The 18,129-nt window shown below is 42.9% G+C and overlaps 1 protein-coding gene across 2 annotated transcripts in view; it reads right to left on the bottom strand.

Moving 5' to 3' along the window:
* ARHGEF26 (Rho guanine nucleotide exchange factor 26) overlaps positions 1 to 11,397 on the bottom strand; it is a 108,238-nt gene extending 96,841 nt beyond the window's left edge. Inside the window, exons 1-4 of one of the 2 annotated variants that reach the window (XM_054040036.1) lie at positions 11,315 to 11,397; positions 9,740 to 10,874; positions 7,992 to 8,031; positions 4,232 to 4,377 (exon numbers count right to left, since the gene is read on the bottom strand). In XM_054040036.1, coding sequence (XP_053896011.1) covers positions 4,232 to 4,377; positions 7,992 to 8,031; positions 9,740 to 10,874; positions 11,315 to 11,319 — 1,326 coding nt within the window. In that variant the 5' untranslated portion in view covers positions 11,320 to 11,397. The remainder of the gene's footprint in view (positions 1 to 4,231; positions 4,378 to 7,991; positions 8,032 to 9,739; positions 10,875 to 11,314) is intronic. The other variant, XM_054040037.1, reaches the window with a different exon arrangement.
* Between the last annotated feature and the right edge of the window lie 6,732 nt (positions 11,398 to 18,129).

Genomic DNA, 18,129 nt, shown 5'->3' with positions numbered 1-18,129 from the left:
GTACCTGGAACTGCAAAGGAGCCAACATCAGTAAGACAGCTGTTACGAAATTTACAGCCTAAGTAGGATTTTATTGAATCTTAACAGCTAGTGCTTCAGGGTGTGAACAGCCAGCAGTTCAAGTTGTCAAGGCACACAACTGGACCTTTTAACATGTGGCCTCTTTATTTTACATCCAAACTAATCCTTTTTGACTCCATATATAGAAAAGATGTTGTTATAGCTTAAGAATGCAATGAACAAAAAACTTTCCCACTCCATAGACATCATCCAAAAACCACAAAAAGCAGCATTTAGAGGATTAAATTTGGTACAAAATCGTGGCACTTCTTACTTTTTCTTATTATCACCAGACATAAAAGTTGGAAAATCCTGAAGTTACCAATTCAGCATTATTGTTCCTTTTTTCCCCCCATATAAACACCTCCACGGGGTTGCTGGTAATATCGTGGTGCTGACTTAAAGAGCTGGATCTTAGTTGGTTTCCTGTCACTTCTGAGGAAGAAGTACTGTGCATGCTGAATGAAAGACTGCAATAAGGATGGGTGTCCACTACCCTTCCTTGTCTACGCACAGAATTTGCACTGGTTTCACTTACAACAGTTTAAAAATCATTTAAATCAGTGCCAAAACACTTATTTATAATGGCTTATTTCAGTTTAACTTAAATCTTTGCTTAAAATATGCTAAAATTTGTTTCAAGCCAAGTTTGTATCAGTTTAAGAGTGGCCACACATCCTTCTGCACTGATTTAACTAAACTGATATTAAAATAACACCTGTAGTTAAACTGATGCAACTTTGCTTGTCTGTAACTCTCTAGCTATGCCCAGAAATCAACCATGTGAGAGTGGCGAGGGGAAGATCAGAGAAACTGTCCCTTTTCTGTATACATTTTGGAGTTACTCCTGGGAAATGAAGGGGAGTCAAAGAAATAAACCACCTGCCAAACAAAGTGAAAATGATACTGATTACTACTGGTAACTGTAGCAAAAAACAGGCTCTTACATAAGTAACAAACCTCTACCACGTGAAGTCAAGAGTTTTTCCTGCAGCCAATTCACCATATTCCTACAAAAAAACAAACAGAAGGCTCCTCCAATAGCATGAGCCTTTTCTTTTTTACCAGTATAAGAAAATTTAGAATGCTCTCATTGCTTTGACAGACACAGCATACGTTGCTGACACTGCAAACTCAGCCTCATCCTTTTGATAGGATCATAAAAAGGAAACTCTTCAATACTCCTCCATGGAGTTTCTTCCGACCCAGTGTACATATGAAAGTACTGGTAAATTTTAAAAATAATGTTCTCAATGTCAACGTTCATTTTTTCTGCTGCATGGTGGACACAGTTGTTCAAAATGTGTGCTGGGCAACCCACACCAATTAATGTTCTCTTCTGCAACAGCTTCTTTAAGTTTGCAAACACATTCTTTCCATCTTCATCACACTGGAGTCCTCCAAACATTGTATTGCAGTTGTCACCTGTAAATGCAATACACTTCTCGAACAAACCATTTTTTTTCCAAGTGTTCCTTTTATGTAATGAGCAATCATGTCGGCAGTCTCATTAGGTATGTTCTGGACCTCAATCTGCCATTCTTCCAGTCGAAATACTGAATAATTACTGGAAATATTTTCACTTAACCGTGATTGCTTCCATCTGTAGCAACTCCACAGTAAACTATGTCATTTTCTTCAAACGTTTTCAGATCATCATCAACAGAATGCGGTGCGGGCACAGAGATAACAATTGCTTCTGTCTTGGTTCTAGCAGTAACAGCATCCTCTGATTTGCTGCCTGATTTTACAAAATAATCTGTCAATTTTGTTGATGAGCTCTCTTCTCGAACTGCTTTTTTGTGCTTGTCTGAGTCCACGTGAGTTTGTAAATCATTAGTGCCTTTATTTTTCACAGAGAACGTAAAAACCAGGTCTACATACCAAGCACTCAGCTTCCCATTCTTCTCTAACACTTCAAAAACACGGTAATTTTGTCTTTAGTTCTCCAGTGAATTTACACTTTCGTTTTGGCATTGTGTTTGGGGGTAGTAAAATAAAATATCAAATAAGGAGCTCTTGAGGAAACACTACCATGCATGGTACGAACTCAGAAAAGACACTGAAATTGTCGACATTGCACTATCACCACTATGGAAAAATGATCATACCAGTCTGGAACCATAGGGCTAGGTGCCAACTTTCCCTGGCCTTGGTGGGTGCTCGCGTGCCCCCGGCCCTGCCCCACCGCCTCCCCTTCCCCGCCCCCATTCCAACCCCTTCCCTAAAGTCCCCGCCCCAACTCTGCCCTCTCCCTGCCCCATTGGACCCTTCCCAAATCCTGGCCCTGACCCCACCTCCTCCCCTGAGTGCACCACGTTCCCCCTCTGCCCCCCCAGCCACGCGAAACAGCTGTTTTGCAGCACAAGCGCTGGGAGCTAGGGGGAAAAAATGGGCATTCTCTCGAGTTATCAACATGCACTCTCTTTCTTGAATGATCAACTCTTCTTTGGGGAAAAATAATAATGGAAAAATCCCAGACGTTTTTAGATATTTAAAAATTCCTCCCGGATGGCGATTTAAGAACCAAAAAGCTGGGCATGTCCGGGAAAATATGGATGTATGATAACCCTAATGTTGACTAAAGGCATCCAGGCAAACCTCTAGATTTATGAAAAGTCTCACAGGAACTAAAGAGCTTTATTGCGGTCACCAGAAAAGCCTAGGATCACATGCAAAAAACCATGTGTAACTGAGCACCCAATTTGCATGTGCAGTTACCACAATGGTATGCACCTAGATTGTATATGCAAGTATTTGCATGTGAGGACATCTGGTTAAATTCCTAACTGTCCAGTTGTATCTGGAACTGTGTGCATTTGTGAACTATTAAACACATGGCCTTTCTAAATTTGAAAGTCAGGGGCTATCTGTCCATGCAAAGGACAAGAGCTCTCGGGTTAAAGTGAGCTTCTCAACCCACTTTCTAGGACAGTGAGTGTCAAGGGGAGTAAATCTCCAGTCCTCCATGGTCTTCTTGTAAAATGCAAGGGTTGTGTGAAAGAAAGGGAAAGGAAAGAAAAAGAATTCAGTCACAGTGTATGGTCCTGATCTAAAGATTGTCCATAGCCCTCCCATGCACAGAATAAAAGTGCAAACACACAGAACTCAGTTTAATCTAAAGATAGGGCCATGTCCACCCCACTAGAATCAGAACCAGTTTTTCCAGCAAGTCTGGGTATTTTGAACATGATGCTTCAAACTAGGGTAAACTGCACCAATGTAAATTCTATCTATTCTAGTGGGCTACCATGTTGTGGCTACACCAGTGCTAAAATCCTGGTATAGACAATGCCTGAGGAGTAATCATTGTGTCCTACAGGAAGTGATTGCAAGATCAGGCCCTTAAGATGGCAAATGTGCAATTGTTATCTGGATTGTGAGCATTCAGCACATCCTTTAATTTGCATTTTTTAAAATTATGTAAGTTTGCAAGTCATTTGTAAGAATGTAAAGCTGAATTTCAATACACTATCCTTTGTTTTACACACATACATTTTTAAAAATCCTTGATTTTGACTGTAGTGTTGGTGTAGCCAGGTTGGTCCAAGAATATCAGAGAGGTGAGGTAATCTCTTTTATCCAACCAACTTCTGTTGATGGAAAAAAACAAGCTTTTGAGCCTACCCTGCGCTATTCTTTTTCACCAACAGAAGTTGGTCCAATAAAAGATATTACCCCACCCACCTTGCCTCTCTGTTTATTTTGATTGACAATAAATACCAAACAATGTCCAGTCAAGGTTAATCCAGAGCAATCATTTCCACTGGTACCGAATGATTCTTTTCATGTCATCCACTTTATTTAATTTTTCCTTATGTTTTTTTTGTATAGATACTTAATTTATCTTAACACTTCACAGATACTGGCTTTTGTCTTTTTCAGCACAGACATTTCCAATAGGCCTTACTAAATCATCTTGAAGAGTAGAGGGATTTGCGCATGTAAGATCGGAGTAAAGCAGAGTTAGGACTTCAGGATTTGGCCCCATATCTGTAACACTTGGGGCAATTACAACTCCAAGTATTAATAAAATGTCCACAAACACTTTACATTTGAGAAGGGGCTGAAAGTCAAACTTCAAGCAGAAAATGCCACTGGCAGATAAAATCCTTGCTTATATACATTCTTGCATAATATATTTTTGGCTATGTAACCATTGAATACTCACCACTGATAGCTGACTCCATGTTGATCTCAGAGGCTTATATTGAATAACTATCCTTTCCTCTGATTTTTGTTCTTTGGACTCAGAATCTTCATCAGAATCTATGTCCAGAGCTTTTTCTTTGTAGTTCTGATACAAAACTGCAGTTTCTAAAATACATAAGAAAGGGGCATTAATTGCCAGAAAGTTATGCCATTTGTTTTCAAAAGAGTTATAAGTAGCATTTAAACAATGAAATAAAGCAAATTGTAGATGTGCTCACAAATTGCATGCACAAAGACAAAGATAGTGTCTTATTTAAGATGGACAGTGTCACAGTAACAATGGATCACTGTGCCACTATTAAAAAGATGCCTTCTGACTACATTAAAGAACAGATGTGTCCTTTGTTGAGGAAAAGAGCTTTATTTCCCCCCCATTTGTTGTGCAATGTGTCATAACTAGCTAAAGATTTAAAAAACAAAAAAACATATCAGAACAGTAAGGTCAATAATCCAGGTGTCTGATTATCTCATGCACATTTTAAAAGGTATTGAACCTATTACCAATGGCAATTTTTACACTGTTAGCCTTAAAAAATTATCTTCATATTTCACTGTGGAAGGAGGAAAAATCATCCCAAATTTTGACTTCAGAACTTTAAAATCAGGACTGACCAGGACAGAGCCTATGGGGCACACCCAAACATCATCTCCCGAGATGTGCTAAATGTGGGGCCTGCACACTTCCATGTGCATTCCGATTCCTCTTCTATGTGCTTCAATGCTACCAGTATTAATGCAACAAAACCACATGGGAAGGAGGACAAACATGGAGACCACCTTCTTCTAGTGCTCACACTCTTTTGCCATATATATATATTAAGCACAAGCACATGGGGAAAGAGGGAACTCAAAATACAGGAACTAAGCTACAAAGAAAAGAAATGTTTTATAGGAGAAAGGCTGACAATACTTTAAAAATGGGGCAGGTGTTTTGGACAACCTATTATTTGTAGGGAGGAAAGTGAAAGAGATTGACTGAGTCTTTAAGAATCCGCTAAATTCTTTTGTCAAACTGTTTGGTCAGATTTGCTTTAGCTGCTGTGTCCATTAGCGCTTCTGCTGAAGGGTTGTACATAAGCGTTAGAGTTTATAAGGTGTGTACATACATCATATAATCATAAACACATAGTATAACTGCATATGGTGCTGTGTAACAGGGGAACTCTGCCAAAAAAACCAAACAAGACCTTGCCCAAAAAGTTTACAATCCAAAGAATTATAGTAAGGATATAGCGTGGGCCAAAATCATTATAGCCAGCATGCTCCAAAGAATATGTGATATTTTTATAAACTTTTCAAGGATGGAAGCTTGGCTTACAATAACTGAACTTTGAATGCCATTATAGGGAGTAAGGAGTGATCAACAGAGACAAAGGGAGCAGTCAGAAGAAAACCCTTGACATAGAATCAGGAGAGAGTAAGGAGGTATCATAGAAAATGAAGGCAGGGCATATTTGTGGACTGCTTCAAAAGCAAAGAGTTGCTTAAACACTGCATGAGACCTGAGAAACTAAGGGCATGTCTACACTTACCTCCGGAGCGATCGATCCAGCAGGGGTTGATTTATCACGTCTAGTGAAGACACGATAAATGGACGGCTGAGTGCTCTCTCGTGGACTCCAGTACTCCACTGGAGCGAGAAGCACAGGTGGAGTTGACAGGGGAGCGTCAGCAGTCGACCTACCTCAGTGAAGACACTGCGGTAAGTAGATCTAAGTATGTCAACTTTAGCTACGTTATTCACGTAGCTGAAGTTACATAACTTAGATCGATCCTCCCCCCCCCCAAGTGTAACCAGGGGTAAGAAAAGAATAGGAGACAAAGCAGTGGGAAAGGAAGATGATCATAGCAACTAGGTTTTGAATGGACTTGGGGAGAAATCAAAGATGAACAAGCAGAGAGAGTGCCAATTACCATAGTCAGGAGAGATTACAAGAGTATGGACTAATGTTTGGTTGTAAAATAGAGAGGAGGGAACACAGCCAATTCAGCAAAAATCAGGGTCAAAGGCAGAGAAGAGTGGAAACAAAAATGACCAAGACTACAAGCTTACAGGTCAAAGCGAGAAAGAAAGGATTATGTTAGACTGCAGGGATAATTTTCCTAAGCATTGGTGAGTGCTGGCTTATTCCTAAACCCCAGAAAATGGCACCTTGCCCCCGATTCTGCAACCTGATCCACATAGGTTAATCCTGACACTTGCAATTAAATTGATTTAAATCAGGAAGACTCGATTTAATCATGGTTTTCTACATAAAAGTGCATTCTTGTTGGTTGTTATAACCTTAATACATATTCTTCACAACTCAGAGATAGATGTAGGTTTCATTTTTAGAAGGTACACACTATATATTTTTAAACAGTGATTTATTTTAAAAACTTTTCAGATTAGTTTTACAGCTATATCAGAAAATGAATGATTGTTTGGTTATTCCAAAAGGTAAATGAAGCAGATATTTATGACATCACTGGGAGGTGAATTATCTCCAATTCAACAGGTTAATCATTTATATTTGGAGGATTTTCTTGCCATGGTGTATTAGGAGGAGAACATCACCAGACAGACGTTTAAATTGTTTTATATAACTAGAACAACAACGTTAAGTATTCTGGATTTTTTTCTTCAACAGTAAACATATAATATTTTAACAAAACAAGCATATGTCCCTCGCTTCTCACATTTATCTCCAAACTTCTTCTCCTTATCCAGATCTATTCTGCCACCAACAATCTTCTATTCATTGAACTTTTTGAAACTTTGCACTTTTAGAGAGAGATAAGGAATTGACTCTCTGTACACAAATTTGCAGAGGGACAATAGAGTTGAGGTTTGTTATTTCTCACCTCTATATATTATTTATTTATTTGAAAACATTTTTGCTGTTAACAAGCAAAACTGGAGACACAAATCCACCCTTTGAGAACTGCAAAACTAAGCATCTCTGATGGGATCTTCTAGACTGAGCACTGAGTCCGACTGGGTAGATAGAAAGATTAACCTAAATAATCTATACAGAAGCCTGTGGAACCCCATAGGATTGGATCCCTAATTGATGAACTTTGGAACTCATTTACAAAACTTTTCTTAAACATTACATGAATATATTGTCTCATACTATAGAATTAGAATTTATAATCCCTATTCCATGATGAGATATCTTCGAGCTATAATGTATCTTTAGATAGTTTTTTCCTCAAAAAGCATTTTATCAAAAAAATCTGATTTAAATAAAAAAATCCATTTTTTAAACTTTTTTTAAATAAAAATCATTGAGTTTTATCCACCCTGTTGGAATCTATGTAAGAGATCTGACCACTGAAATCAGCTTGCAGGAATTGGCTTTATTTTATGCAAATCCCACAGTGTTTTTATAAGAGCTGAAGCTTAAACAATATACACAAATACATATAAATAGTTCCTTTTTATATTCAAGTGTAAGGTATTTGTTTACCTGCCTTTCTCTATTCTTTAAGCAATTCTACAAACAGAATTTAATGGAAGTTGTATTATTATTAAAAGTATTTCCAGTTGATAGTTAACTGAAATCTAAAATTTTGAATTAACATGCTTTTCTTTGATAAAATCTACAGTATTTTGACATATTGTTCTCTTGAAGTCAGCTTCTCTTGAGATTTATTTGGTCATTTGAAAGCTTAGATTTTTATCAGAACATGCATTCAAATAATAAAAACCAGTTTCAACAAAATCCAGTGCTTACCTTCCCCATCAAATGTCCCTTGTACTTTCAGTGCTTTCTTCTAGGATGTTTTTTTAAGGAAAAGAAACATGAAAATAAGAACACAAAGCCACTGACTTTAACAAATGTTATGCTATTTTATTTAATATTATCTAAGGCATTGAGTTTATAAACTCAAGGCCTAGTTTATAAACTTTTGACAATTAGCAAATTATTCACACAACTATTGTTTCACTACAGATGTGTCATTAAAGTTGCTATGGACTTTCTTCTAATGGCTTACTCATTCATCACGTTGCATTTTTCCTACAAACTGAATAAAAAGACCTTAAAAACTATTTCATTCTGTAGCATTACAAGAGTTCAATAAACTCGCATTTCATTGGTTCAGATATCCTATCAAGTATACATTGTTCTTGTTAGAGTGACTAGCTTTCCTTCTCTTCACGCTACAAAAAATTGACATAAAGCACCATGAAGCTATTTCTGGGACCATAACAAGCCCTCTGAAATAAAACAAACTTATTGGTAAACTACATTTTAGATCTTTATGTGCTTCAATACTACTAGTTTAACTGGTCCAAAAAAATTACCCCAAAATGAAACAAAATTACCCCTAGCAACAACAATAAAAAGTCATCTCTGTATAAAGACAGGGCAATATAATGTCATCCTATTTTAAGCAGAACTCCTCAGTGCTTTCATTGGGGGAGGTCTGCAGGAAAAAATCTAATGGAATGATATGGCCTACAATCTGATCTACTGAAGCTGCTTGTTTGTGTAATTTATGTGAAAGCTCCCAACCCCAAGCCCCTAAATTTTTAGTTTGCCTGAGAACTGTCAAGCACTTAATAATTATTCTACTAGTTACAGCTATTATGCCTTGCCTGGAGTGCTTTACCGCACAATTTCAAGTCACCCTGCAGAGCTTTTTAAATCTACCAATTTATTAAAAGCACTCAGTGTTTGAAGGGTAGAATGCAAATGAAATATAACAAAAAAAAGACAACGATATAACACTTTTTCAAGCTATAAAAGGTTTTTACAATTTTTTTAGCAAGGCTTTGTGGCATAATTATAATATAATAAATTTAGCCGGAGAAAATGTAATAAAACTATTACTCAAAAAGGATTAAATCTGGAGGACTGAAATAAGACATTCTGCTTTTAGGATACACCTGAGGTTGTTTCAAGATACTTTAAAAGGACTCTGTCAATTTAAAAAGTTCACTTCTACCTGAATTTTTTTTAAAAACATACTCTTACAAGTAACAGGTGAGCGTACTATAATTGAAAGAGATGGGGGGCCGGGGGTTAGTTGGACTACTTTTTTGCCACTGTATTTACTTTCTGCATTAGGCAGCACTTTGTGAAGTTAGTTTCATTGTCGCCCCTATTCAAACATATACAGGGGTGTGATAAACATTTTTAAATACAAGTAAATATGAATGCAAAAAAAACCAAACTAAATCAGTAGGGGGATTCAGTGACAAATGTAGAATATGAAATTACCTTTAACTCATGTTTTAAAATGGCTAGATTTCAAATTAATGGTGTTCTTTAAGAGTACTGTTTTCATTACAGTAAAATTAAGGAAATGTTAAGTGACCATTGATACCTGTCAAAGACCACAGAGACGTTTGTAATAGTAAATAATGAACTCAGAAACAAACACATTAATGGAAAATACTTAGACTGCTAATCACTACCTTTAAAGTGGCCAGCACCATTCAAAATAAAGCATAAGTTTCATCTACCCGTTTACTCACCTTTATTCTTCCTAAACTAGAAAATTTCTCCTTGTCCTCCACAACAGCTTTGAGTATTGGCTGGGACATTCTATTTTTTTTCTTAAAATTTGTAGAACTGTCAGAGTCAATGCCACTCACTACTGCTCTTCGATAGGAAGTAGACCTCAATCCTCTTCTCAATGCCCCTGGGCTATCCAGGTCACCTTCTGTCTCTTCATCACCATCAGCTACCAAAGGCATATTAAGCATCTCCAACATGCTACGGACCTTGAGGACCCTTTTGTTTGTCTCCACATTTTGGTTGCTGGTTTTGTTTGTCACTTTTATCTCAGAAGCTAAACTCCTAGGAATGATCTGTTGTTTCCCCACTTTGAGCGCAGCAGGACTATTTGTACTCAGAACTATTAACTGTTTTTCTGGGAGCTGGTTCTGATTAGATGTCAGTCTGTGGAGAGTTAAGTTTTGCTGTGAGGGAGCCGTCTGGGAAACCAATGAGGGCCCCACAAGTGCCTTTTCTGGGTTTTTAGAAAGCTGGTTGGATTGTAACTGCAAAACAGCCATTCTGTTGTTATTCAGTGAAGGCATATTTCCAGGTAAGGACCCAGGAGTTGGCATAAAAGCAGTCTGTTCATGTTCTGGGATAAGTGCTGATTGACTGGAAATCAACACTGGATGAAGCAGTGTGTCATCTGCTGATGTTACTGTACCACCAAAACTTATCAAGTTATCTGAAACCAATTTCAGGACCTGAGATGCCTGGTCAGAAGAAAGTTGGGGGGATACAGCTTTATACTCTGGAGACCCTATTTTTCCATTTGGCACAGATCCCATGTTGGATTTAAAAGAGGAGGGGCTCCTTTGGACTAATCTGTTGACTGGAGAAGTAACTATTGTTTCAGCAGGCTGAGTCACAGTGAATGTAGCCCTGTCTTCCACAGGGAAATCTGTAAAGAGGACCCCATTGGGGCTCTGGTAAGATTGGGGTCTAGGTTTGCTCTTGGTGTGTAGCTGAGGGGTTGATCTCCTCCACCACCGTGGCGTTATGTTGTTATTAGAAAAATCCACTTCACTTTCCCCATCCATAGCAAATTCCTTAGGGTCACCACTAGTGCAAGAAGGAAGCAACAAATCCTGCAAAGGCTCAGTCCCCGCACTACGAAGAAACAGCAGTAAGCACAACTTTGTCATTTCACACACAGCCCCAACAGTACTTACAAAAGGGGGTTTCTGGTAATGCCACTTACACCCCCGCCCCACCGCTGCGGTGACAGCACGGCGTTGGAAGTTGGAGAGAGTTTTCAGAGTGGTGGGGGAGAGACCCGAGAGTGCCCCCCCCCCAGCAGCTAGAGCTACAGCTGCTTCCCCCCGCCAGGAGCCGAACTTTACAGCCGAACTCGGCTGGTGCAACCCCAACCCCGCCGCCAACGCGCCCCACCTGCTGGGAGCCCCACGGCCGGGGGGAGGCAGCACCGAACGAGCCACCCCCAGGGCTGCGAGGCGCGACGCGGGCCCCTGCGCCTGCCCCACAGCTGCCCCCGCCAAGCCCGGACCCAGGCGGAATAATTCTCCCCAGAGCGGCTGCTAGGGACTCACCGCATCGCCGCGAGCGGCCGCAGGCGGGAAAGCGCCTCTCGCCCGGGGGGGCCGGCCGGCCCGCCGCTCCCGTCCCCACCTGCCGCTCGCTGCCCGCCTCTGCCAGGGACTGGGGTGCACGGGCAGCGCCAGCCCCCGCCCCCGCCGCGCTCCGCTTCAGTGGGATCCCCACCCACCCACGCAGCCTTCAACCTGAGCCGCCCCCGCCCGCCGGGAGCCAAGCGCCTCCCCTGCAGCCCCGCGGAGCAGGCAGGAGAGAGGCCGCCTCCCTGCGGACACCCAGCGGCCGGCTGGCCGCGCTCGCACCGCCCTCCCCGCGCCTGGGGAGTCACGGCTCCAGCGCCACCCCCCTCCTCCGCTTGGGGCAGCGAGTCCCCGGCCCCGCTGTTTCGGGGGATAGAGTAGCTGCGAAGCCCAGGCCCCCAGAGGTCGTGGGAAGGTTCAAGACTCCTCGACTGGCCCCGGGCTGTGCCCAGTCCCCCAACCCCGGGCCTTTTGGAAAAGTCTGAGCCAGGCGGGCTTTGTCTCGAGCCAGCGCTGCTGGCAGTTGTACCTTTGAGTTTGTAGCCGGGCAGCCCTTGGCCATAAACAGCATGGTCTAGGGTGACCAGACGTCCCAATTTTATAGGGACAGTTCCAAAATTTGGGGCTTTGTCTTATATAGGTGCTTATTACCCCCTCCCCTCCATCCTGATTTTTCACACTTGCTGTCTGGTCACGCTTGTGTGGTCCAACCCACTAACAACATGTAAACTGCAGGGGTGGAGAGCCATTGCTGCAGTTAACACATTATGGCCAAATTGTTTCATAGGCCACCAGGCAAAGAACACATTAGGCCCTGTGACTGGGGGAGTACTCCTCGTGCATACACCGCACTGCTGCATCAGGCCACATCTGCTCTACACTATAAATTTCCACTAATATAACTACATTGCTCAGAGGTGTGAAAAATCCACACCCCTGAACAACACAGTTATACTGACCTTGTGCCTGTCGTAGATAATGCTAAGTTAACAGTGAGGCTTGTCCAGTCAACATAGCTACTGCCTCTCGCAGAAGTGGATTAATTACACGAACCACAGCAGCTCTGCCACTGGTGGAATAGCCTCTTCCCTGAAATGCTACAGCAGCACCAATGCAGGTACAGCATTTAAGTGTAGACCTGCCCTAAGTCTAGACAGGAATAGGGGCCTCCATTAGCACCCAGCTACCCTTTCAGAAGGTTTCTGAACTTTGTATACACAATGGTGGGTTGGGTACGGAAACCAAGCAAAACTCATTTCAGGTGGACTTCGGGGAATTCATTTAAACCTGAAAAATAAGGGATTGCAAACCCAGACCTTGACCAAGCTTATGCATGGAGTACTCTCATCGTGCCTGCACGAGTATGCACGTTGAATTCACTACTGCTGTCCATAAAGTTAAGGGTTTGTATAAGTGCTTGTAGAATTAAGGATTAAATCTGAAAGAGAAAGTCATACCATTGAAGAACCACCACCCACTTCAGATCATCCAGGTTAGAACTCAAAGTTGTACATGTGTGACCAAAGGGATGTTTTGAATGGAGTTGGAAATTTCAGTGGCCCTATACACCCCAGTCGGACATTTCATTTTCTTATTAAATGTAATACTAATCCAATCAAAAGTGGCAGTGACAAAAAGTTATTACTAGCTGAATGAGTCGAGTTTTGAGGCCTACGCCTGATTCCCAATAGATAAGTATCTGTATCACATAGACCAGCACCCTTGTACATAGCACTAACTTACAGTTCTGTAGTGTCCTAATATTCCAAGAGGCCATAGTCTGAATGTACATTGTCAATGCAGTACCATCTCACCCTGAAAGGCAATTCCTCCCTTGTTCAGGGTTGAGACAAACTAAGGGCCATGGCCTTTCAGTACAAATGTGTACATAAACAGGAGACTGCAGTCTCCAGGAATGACAATCTGGCACTTTCCAAGAGAACCACAAATACATTTTAACACTATGCATATTAAAAATACTTAATGTAGTATTTAAAAAACCAATCACAAAAGCCAGGATTTTGTAACAAAATTGCTGGACAGCAGTACCATCTCAAGTTGTGTCTTCCTGTGTATATTTAGCGATTTGTGGGGGAGGCCAGTGGCAATACTGAAGTTGGCCAAAGGTTTGCGTAAACAAACACTTTCTTCCAGCCAACTTGCTCTTTCTTCTAGAGAGGGAATCAGAGTTGGCTAGCTCAGATTCTTTTGCCGCACGCCAAATGAAACTTAGAACAAATCTGGGAAAAGGGTAGAACTTTTTGGTAAGAAAATAGGAAATACACAGCAATTCTATTGGCAGTTAATTCTTATGAATTATGTAAGCTTGAAAAATTGTGGTTGTAATGATTTTGCAACTTTTATATGGCTTTGGAACATAATGTATCTTTTCAAGGGAAATAAAAACAAACTAGGTAGTGGGGAGGGGGAATCAAAGCTCCTGTTTCACACACATTCCTCATTGACTATAAAACATTCCTCTCCTATGTACCATACTATGATACCATGATTCAACACTCACTCATATAATGCAGGCTTAAACTCAAGGACATTGAAAGTTGCACCTAAGATAAATCTTGCTCACTTATTTTAGAAGAGACAGTTGTGCCCTTATTCTCTGGGATCTGTACTATTTGTCCAGCTAGTAGGGTCAGACTCCCCCATGGATGGATGCTCTCTTAGGGCTGGACTGGCACCTTGCAATCCACTTTGAGTAAAGGACAACGTATAGTTGTGGAGCACCATGCTCAAAGGAGGGAAGTAAGCTGCTCTAGCCCTTTTCCAGCTGCAGTTTACTTCCACTCAGTGAGGTTCGCTGTGCTGTGTCAGTGCAGGAGAGGGTAGAATCAAGGTTCTTCCTCTTTCCCTCACTCCTGCCCATGTATCTGAACAGGAAAGGAAGTAGCATCTCAGTAGCAGTGATTCTCCTCCCTATGCATAGGCAGCAGATGCAGGTTGTTTCCTGTGTAAAGAGCGATGCTGAAGCAGGTTAAGTTGGAAAAGTGAAACTTTATTAATCCCTTTAACCTGTTCTGTCAACGTAGCAGAGTTGCTTCCAGCTTAACTTTCTGGACTTCCCTGTTTCTCTGGTGTCCTATCAGTAATAGTCCCTCCAGGGGCCCTCTAACTCCAGTGCCACTGATCGTGCTACATCTTCCCTATTTTACAAACATTTTAATTAGGGTTACCATACGTCCGGTTTTTCCCGGACATGTCCGGCTTTTCGGCAATCAAACCCCTGTCCGGGGAGAATTGCCAAAAAGCCGAACATGTCCGGGAAAATGCCGGCCGGGCACTTCCCCTCCCGCGGCGGCTCTGGTCCTCCCCTGACTCTTCGGCTCTGTTTAAGAGCCGAGCGCTACGGGCTTCAGGCAGCCCCCATGCCTCCAGACCCTGCGCCGCCGGAGCCCGGAAGGGGAAGTGCCCAGCCGGCGGCTGGGGTCCGGAGGCAAGGGGGCTGCCTGAAGCCCAAGCGCTACTGGCTTCACGGTTTGCCGGGCAGCCTCCAGACCCTGCGCCCCCGGCTGGGCACTTCCCCTCCCGGGCTCCAGCTGCGCTGGGGAAGCGCCGGCCGGGGGCGCAGGGTCTGGGGGCTGCCCGGCAAACCGTGAAGCCGGTAGCGCTCGGGCAGCCCTTTTCGCGTGGCTGGGAGTGGGAGGGAGGAGGGGGCGGAGTTAGGGCGGGGTTGGGGCGGGGCAGGGAAATGTGCGGGGCCAGGGCCTGTGGAGGGTCCTCTTTTTTTATTTGCTAAATATGGTAACCCTATATTAATATAAACATTAAAAACAAGTAATTGATGCCCAGATCCCTACCATGTGTCCTTTGGCAAAAGGTTGCTAGCACATAGCAGAGACCTTAAGATAATTTAGTGTCCTCAACAGGTGACCACACCAGGAGTGTCCTATCTCAGAGTATGTCTAGACTGCAATTAAAAATCCATGGCTGGTGCCTCACAGTCTAGCAACCATTTCTCTGTGGAGTCTCCTTCCCTGTGGGGTTGGTCTCAAGATGGCTTTGTTTCTCTGTTCTGTGATTATCTCTGTAGGCTCCCTCTGGGTGTTGTATCTCCTGGCTCATAAGTGCTTCCTATTCCTTCAGATCACTTGTCTCTCTTGTGTAGTCACCTCATATGGCCTGGGTGCCACTGAACCCCTCATGATTCCTTTAGTTCACTCCATCTGATGTCTCTCTAAAGGTTGGATCCTCCCAGGAGTGCCTCTCTCCAAGGCTGGTAGGTCGTTGGCTGACCTGTCGTACTCTAGTGTGTGCTTTTTCTAACTGCTGCTCATCTCCTCTTGGTAGTGTCCCCATCCCTCTAGCTGCAGCAGATCTCCCCTTATTGGAGACATGGTTTTGGTCCTTCCTTGCTATCAGTACCTGTGCGGGACTGTTTTGGCACCCGACATAAGGTATTCCTGTGTGCCAAAAATGCTAACAAGGGGTCTGAACCAGAAGAAACAGCCTTGTGTAATGCTGTTTTCACAACTGATTGCACATGACCATTACTCTGTGGGTATTCTGGGGAGGAGATGTGGTGATCCAACTCCCATTTGTGTGCATATTCCTTAAATTCTTTCAAGGCAAATTGGGGGCTGTTGTTGGTGACTACAGTGTCTGGAATACCCTATCTTGCAAAGTGGGCCTTCAGTTTGACAATCACTGACTTGCTTCTTATATCAGGCAGGATAGTGGCCTCCCAATTTTGAATCATATTCCACTGTAATACAATACTCCTTTTCCTTTTAAGTTAATAAGTCCTTTCCCACTGGTCTGGTGGGCAGCTCATGTGGTAACAATCATACAACTGGCAGTTTCCATACCTTCTATCAAGGAGTAGAGTTGTGTATTTATTACCAGGTAGTAAACACAGTTGTCAATGTGTGAGGCATGTATTTTTTTTTTGGGGGGGGGGGGGGGTGACATCCTTTCATAATGATGTAAGACAGCTCCATGTCTTGAAAATATGATTCCGTCCTGCACACACAACTCATCTTTAATTTGAAAATGTGGTTCTGCTCCTACTGGTAGTTGGCTTTTGTCTTCTGGCCACTCTTCTAGTATTGTTCTCTTGGCTGCCTGTAGTTGGATGTTCTTTTTCTGTAACCTCTTTGATTTCTATCAGCTTTGCTGTTGAAACTGAGAGAGAGAGAGGCATGTTAACGGAGTCAGTGTCCTGATCTCCTTCCTGCAACTCGCTGATGCTAGATATATATGGCCTGGATTCTAACACCAGTAATTGCCCTGAACAATGTCTGCTCTTTATCTGGTAGCACTGCAGGCACCTCTACATGTTACAATCTTTTTGGAGCACTAAGGAGGGACTTTGCCATGATTAGGGCAGTTGTCCCCAAACTCTGAGGCATGCCCCCCCCAGGGGCACAGAGGAACATCCGGGGGGCACATGAGCATGGGTCAGCCCCTTAGAACGGGGAGGGACTGCCACCCTGCCCTGCTGTGCCCCCAGTTCTGCTCCAGCCTCAGCCACAGCTCCTTTCCCAGCCACAGCTCCCTGCGGCAGCCCCACCCTGCCCCACTGTTGGATCACACGGCTCCCTGTCCCCCACCATCCCCAGAATGTGGCTCCCCCAATCTCATCCTGCTCCACTCATCCTGCCACTGCCTGCCCCAGCTCCCAGGGCGGGTGTGCAACACCCAAGAGGGAGGCACAATTGAAAAAGTTTGGGGACCACTGCTCTAGGGGTTTGTGGTCTGATCACACTATTAATGGATGGCCATTGGTGTACTGATAGAATCACTCCACTCCAAATACCACAGTCCAAAGGTCTTTTTGTATTTGGGCATATCCCTGTTCAGCCTGTGACAGGGCTCTGTGGACATAAGCAACCGGCTGCTCCTGCAAAAAAGAGCTACACCCAGTCCTGTCTCCAATGTAGCACACTGGAGTGTTAGTGGCTTTCCTGGCTGGTAGTGCTTTAGTACTTTACATTATCAGTTTCAATGTGTTAGATGCTTGCTGCTGGGGACCTGCTCAGTCCCACTCAACATCCTGCCTTATGAGTTAACATACGGATTCTGCTACTACAGCCAGGTGTGGACAGAACTTGGATAGAAAATGTATCATTCCAAAGAGGCACGGTAACAATTTCACATTCACTGAAGCTGGCATGCCTCGGACTCCTTGATCTTGTTGGAATCTGTTCAATCCCTCAGTTGTGAGCAGATATCCGAAGTATGTCACCTCATGCTATCTGAGTTGATAGCTGGGTTGAGTTTTATGTTCTTGTCCCTGCGTCATTGTAGAAAAGCTTATAGTTTTCTGGCATGGTCTCGTTCAGCTTCTGTATCATTACTCCCTTCACCTACAATGAGGATATCACCTGCAATTATTTTCACTCCAGGAAGTCCTTCCAATGCTTGGGTGAATCTCCTCTGGACCACCTCTAGTGCTGGGCCTATGTCCATCAGCATGAGCAGCCATCTGTTGTGACCAAATAGCATTGCAAAAGTTATCAGCATGCTGGAGTCTTTATCCAGGCTTATGTGCCAAAACCCATTCCTCACATCACAGACCATGAAGATTTTGGCTTTGGGAAGTTCAGGTAAGATGTCATCAGTTGTATGTGGATATAGTGGCATCTTTTCAATTCTCATTTCAGTGGTTTTATCTCTATACAGATGTGTAATCTGCCTGGTGACTTCTTTGTCACCACCATGTTGCTTACCAAGGTTATACTGGCCTCTACAGGTGCTATGATATCCCTGCTCTGTTGACTTTTGTGCTCCTAGTGTACTTGATTATGTAGTACCCCTTGAATTTTCCTTTGTGATAA

This window comes from Malaclemys terrapin, chromosome 9 (genome assembly GCF_027887155.1).
Source record: "Malaclemys terrapin pileata isolate rMalTer1 chromosome 9, rMalTer1.hap1, whole genome shotgun sequence".
In the NCBI taxonomy this organism is placed as follows: domain Eukaryota; kingdom Metazoa; phylum Chordata; order Testudines; family Emydidae; genus Malaclemys; species Malaclemys terrapin.
This window is presented reverse-complemented; position numbering and strand designations above follow the sequence as displayed.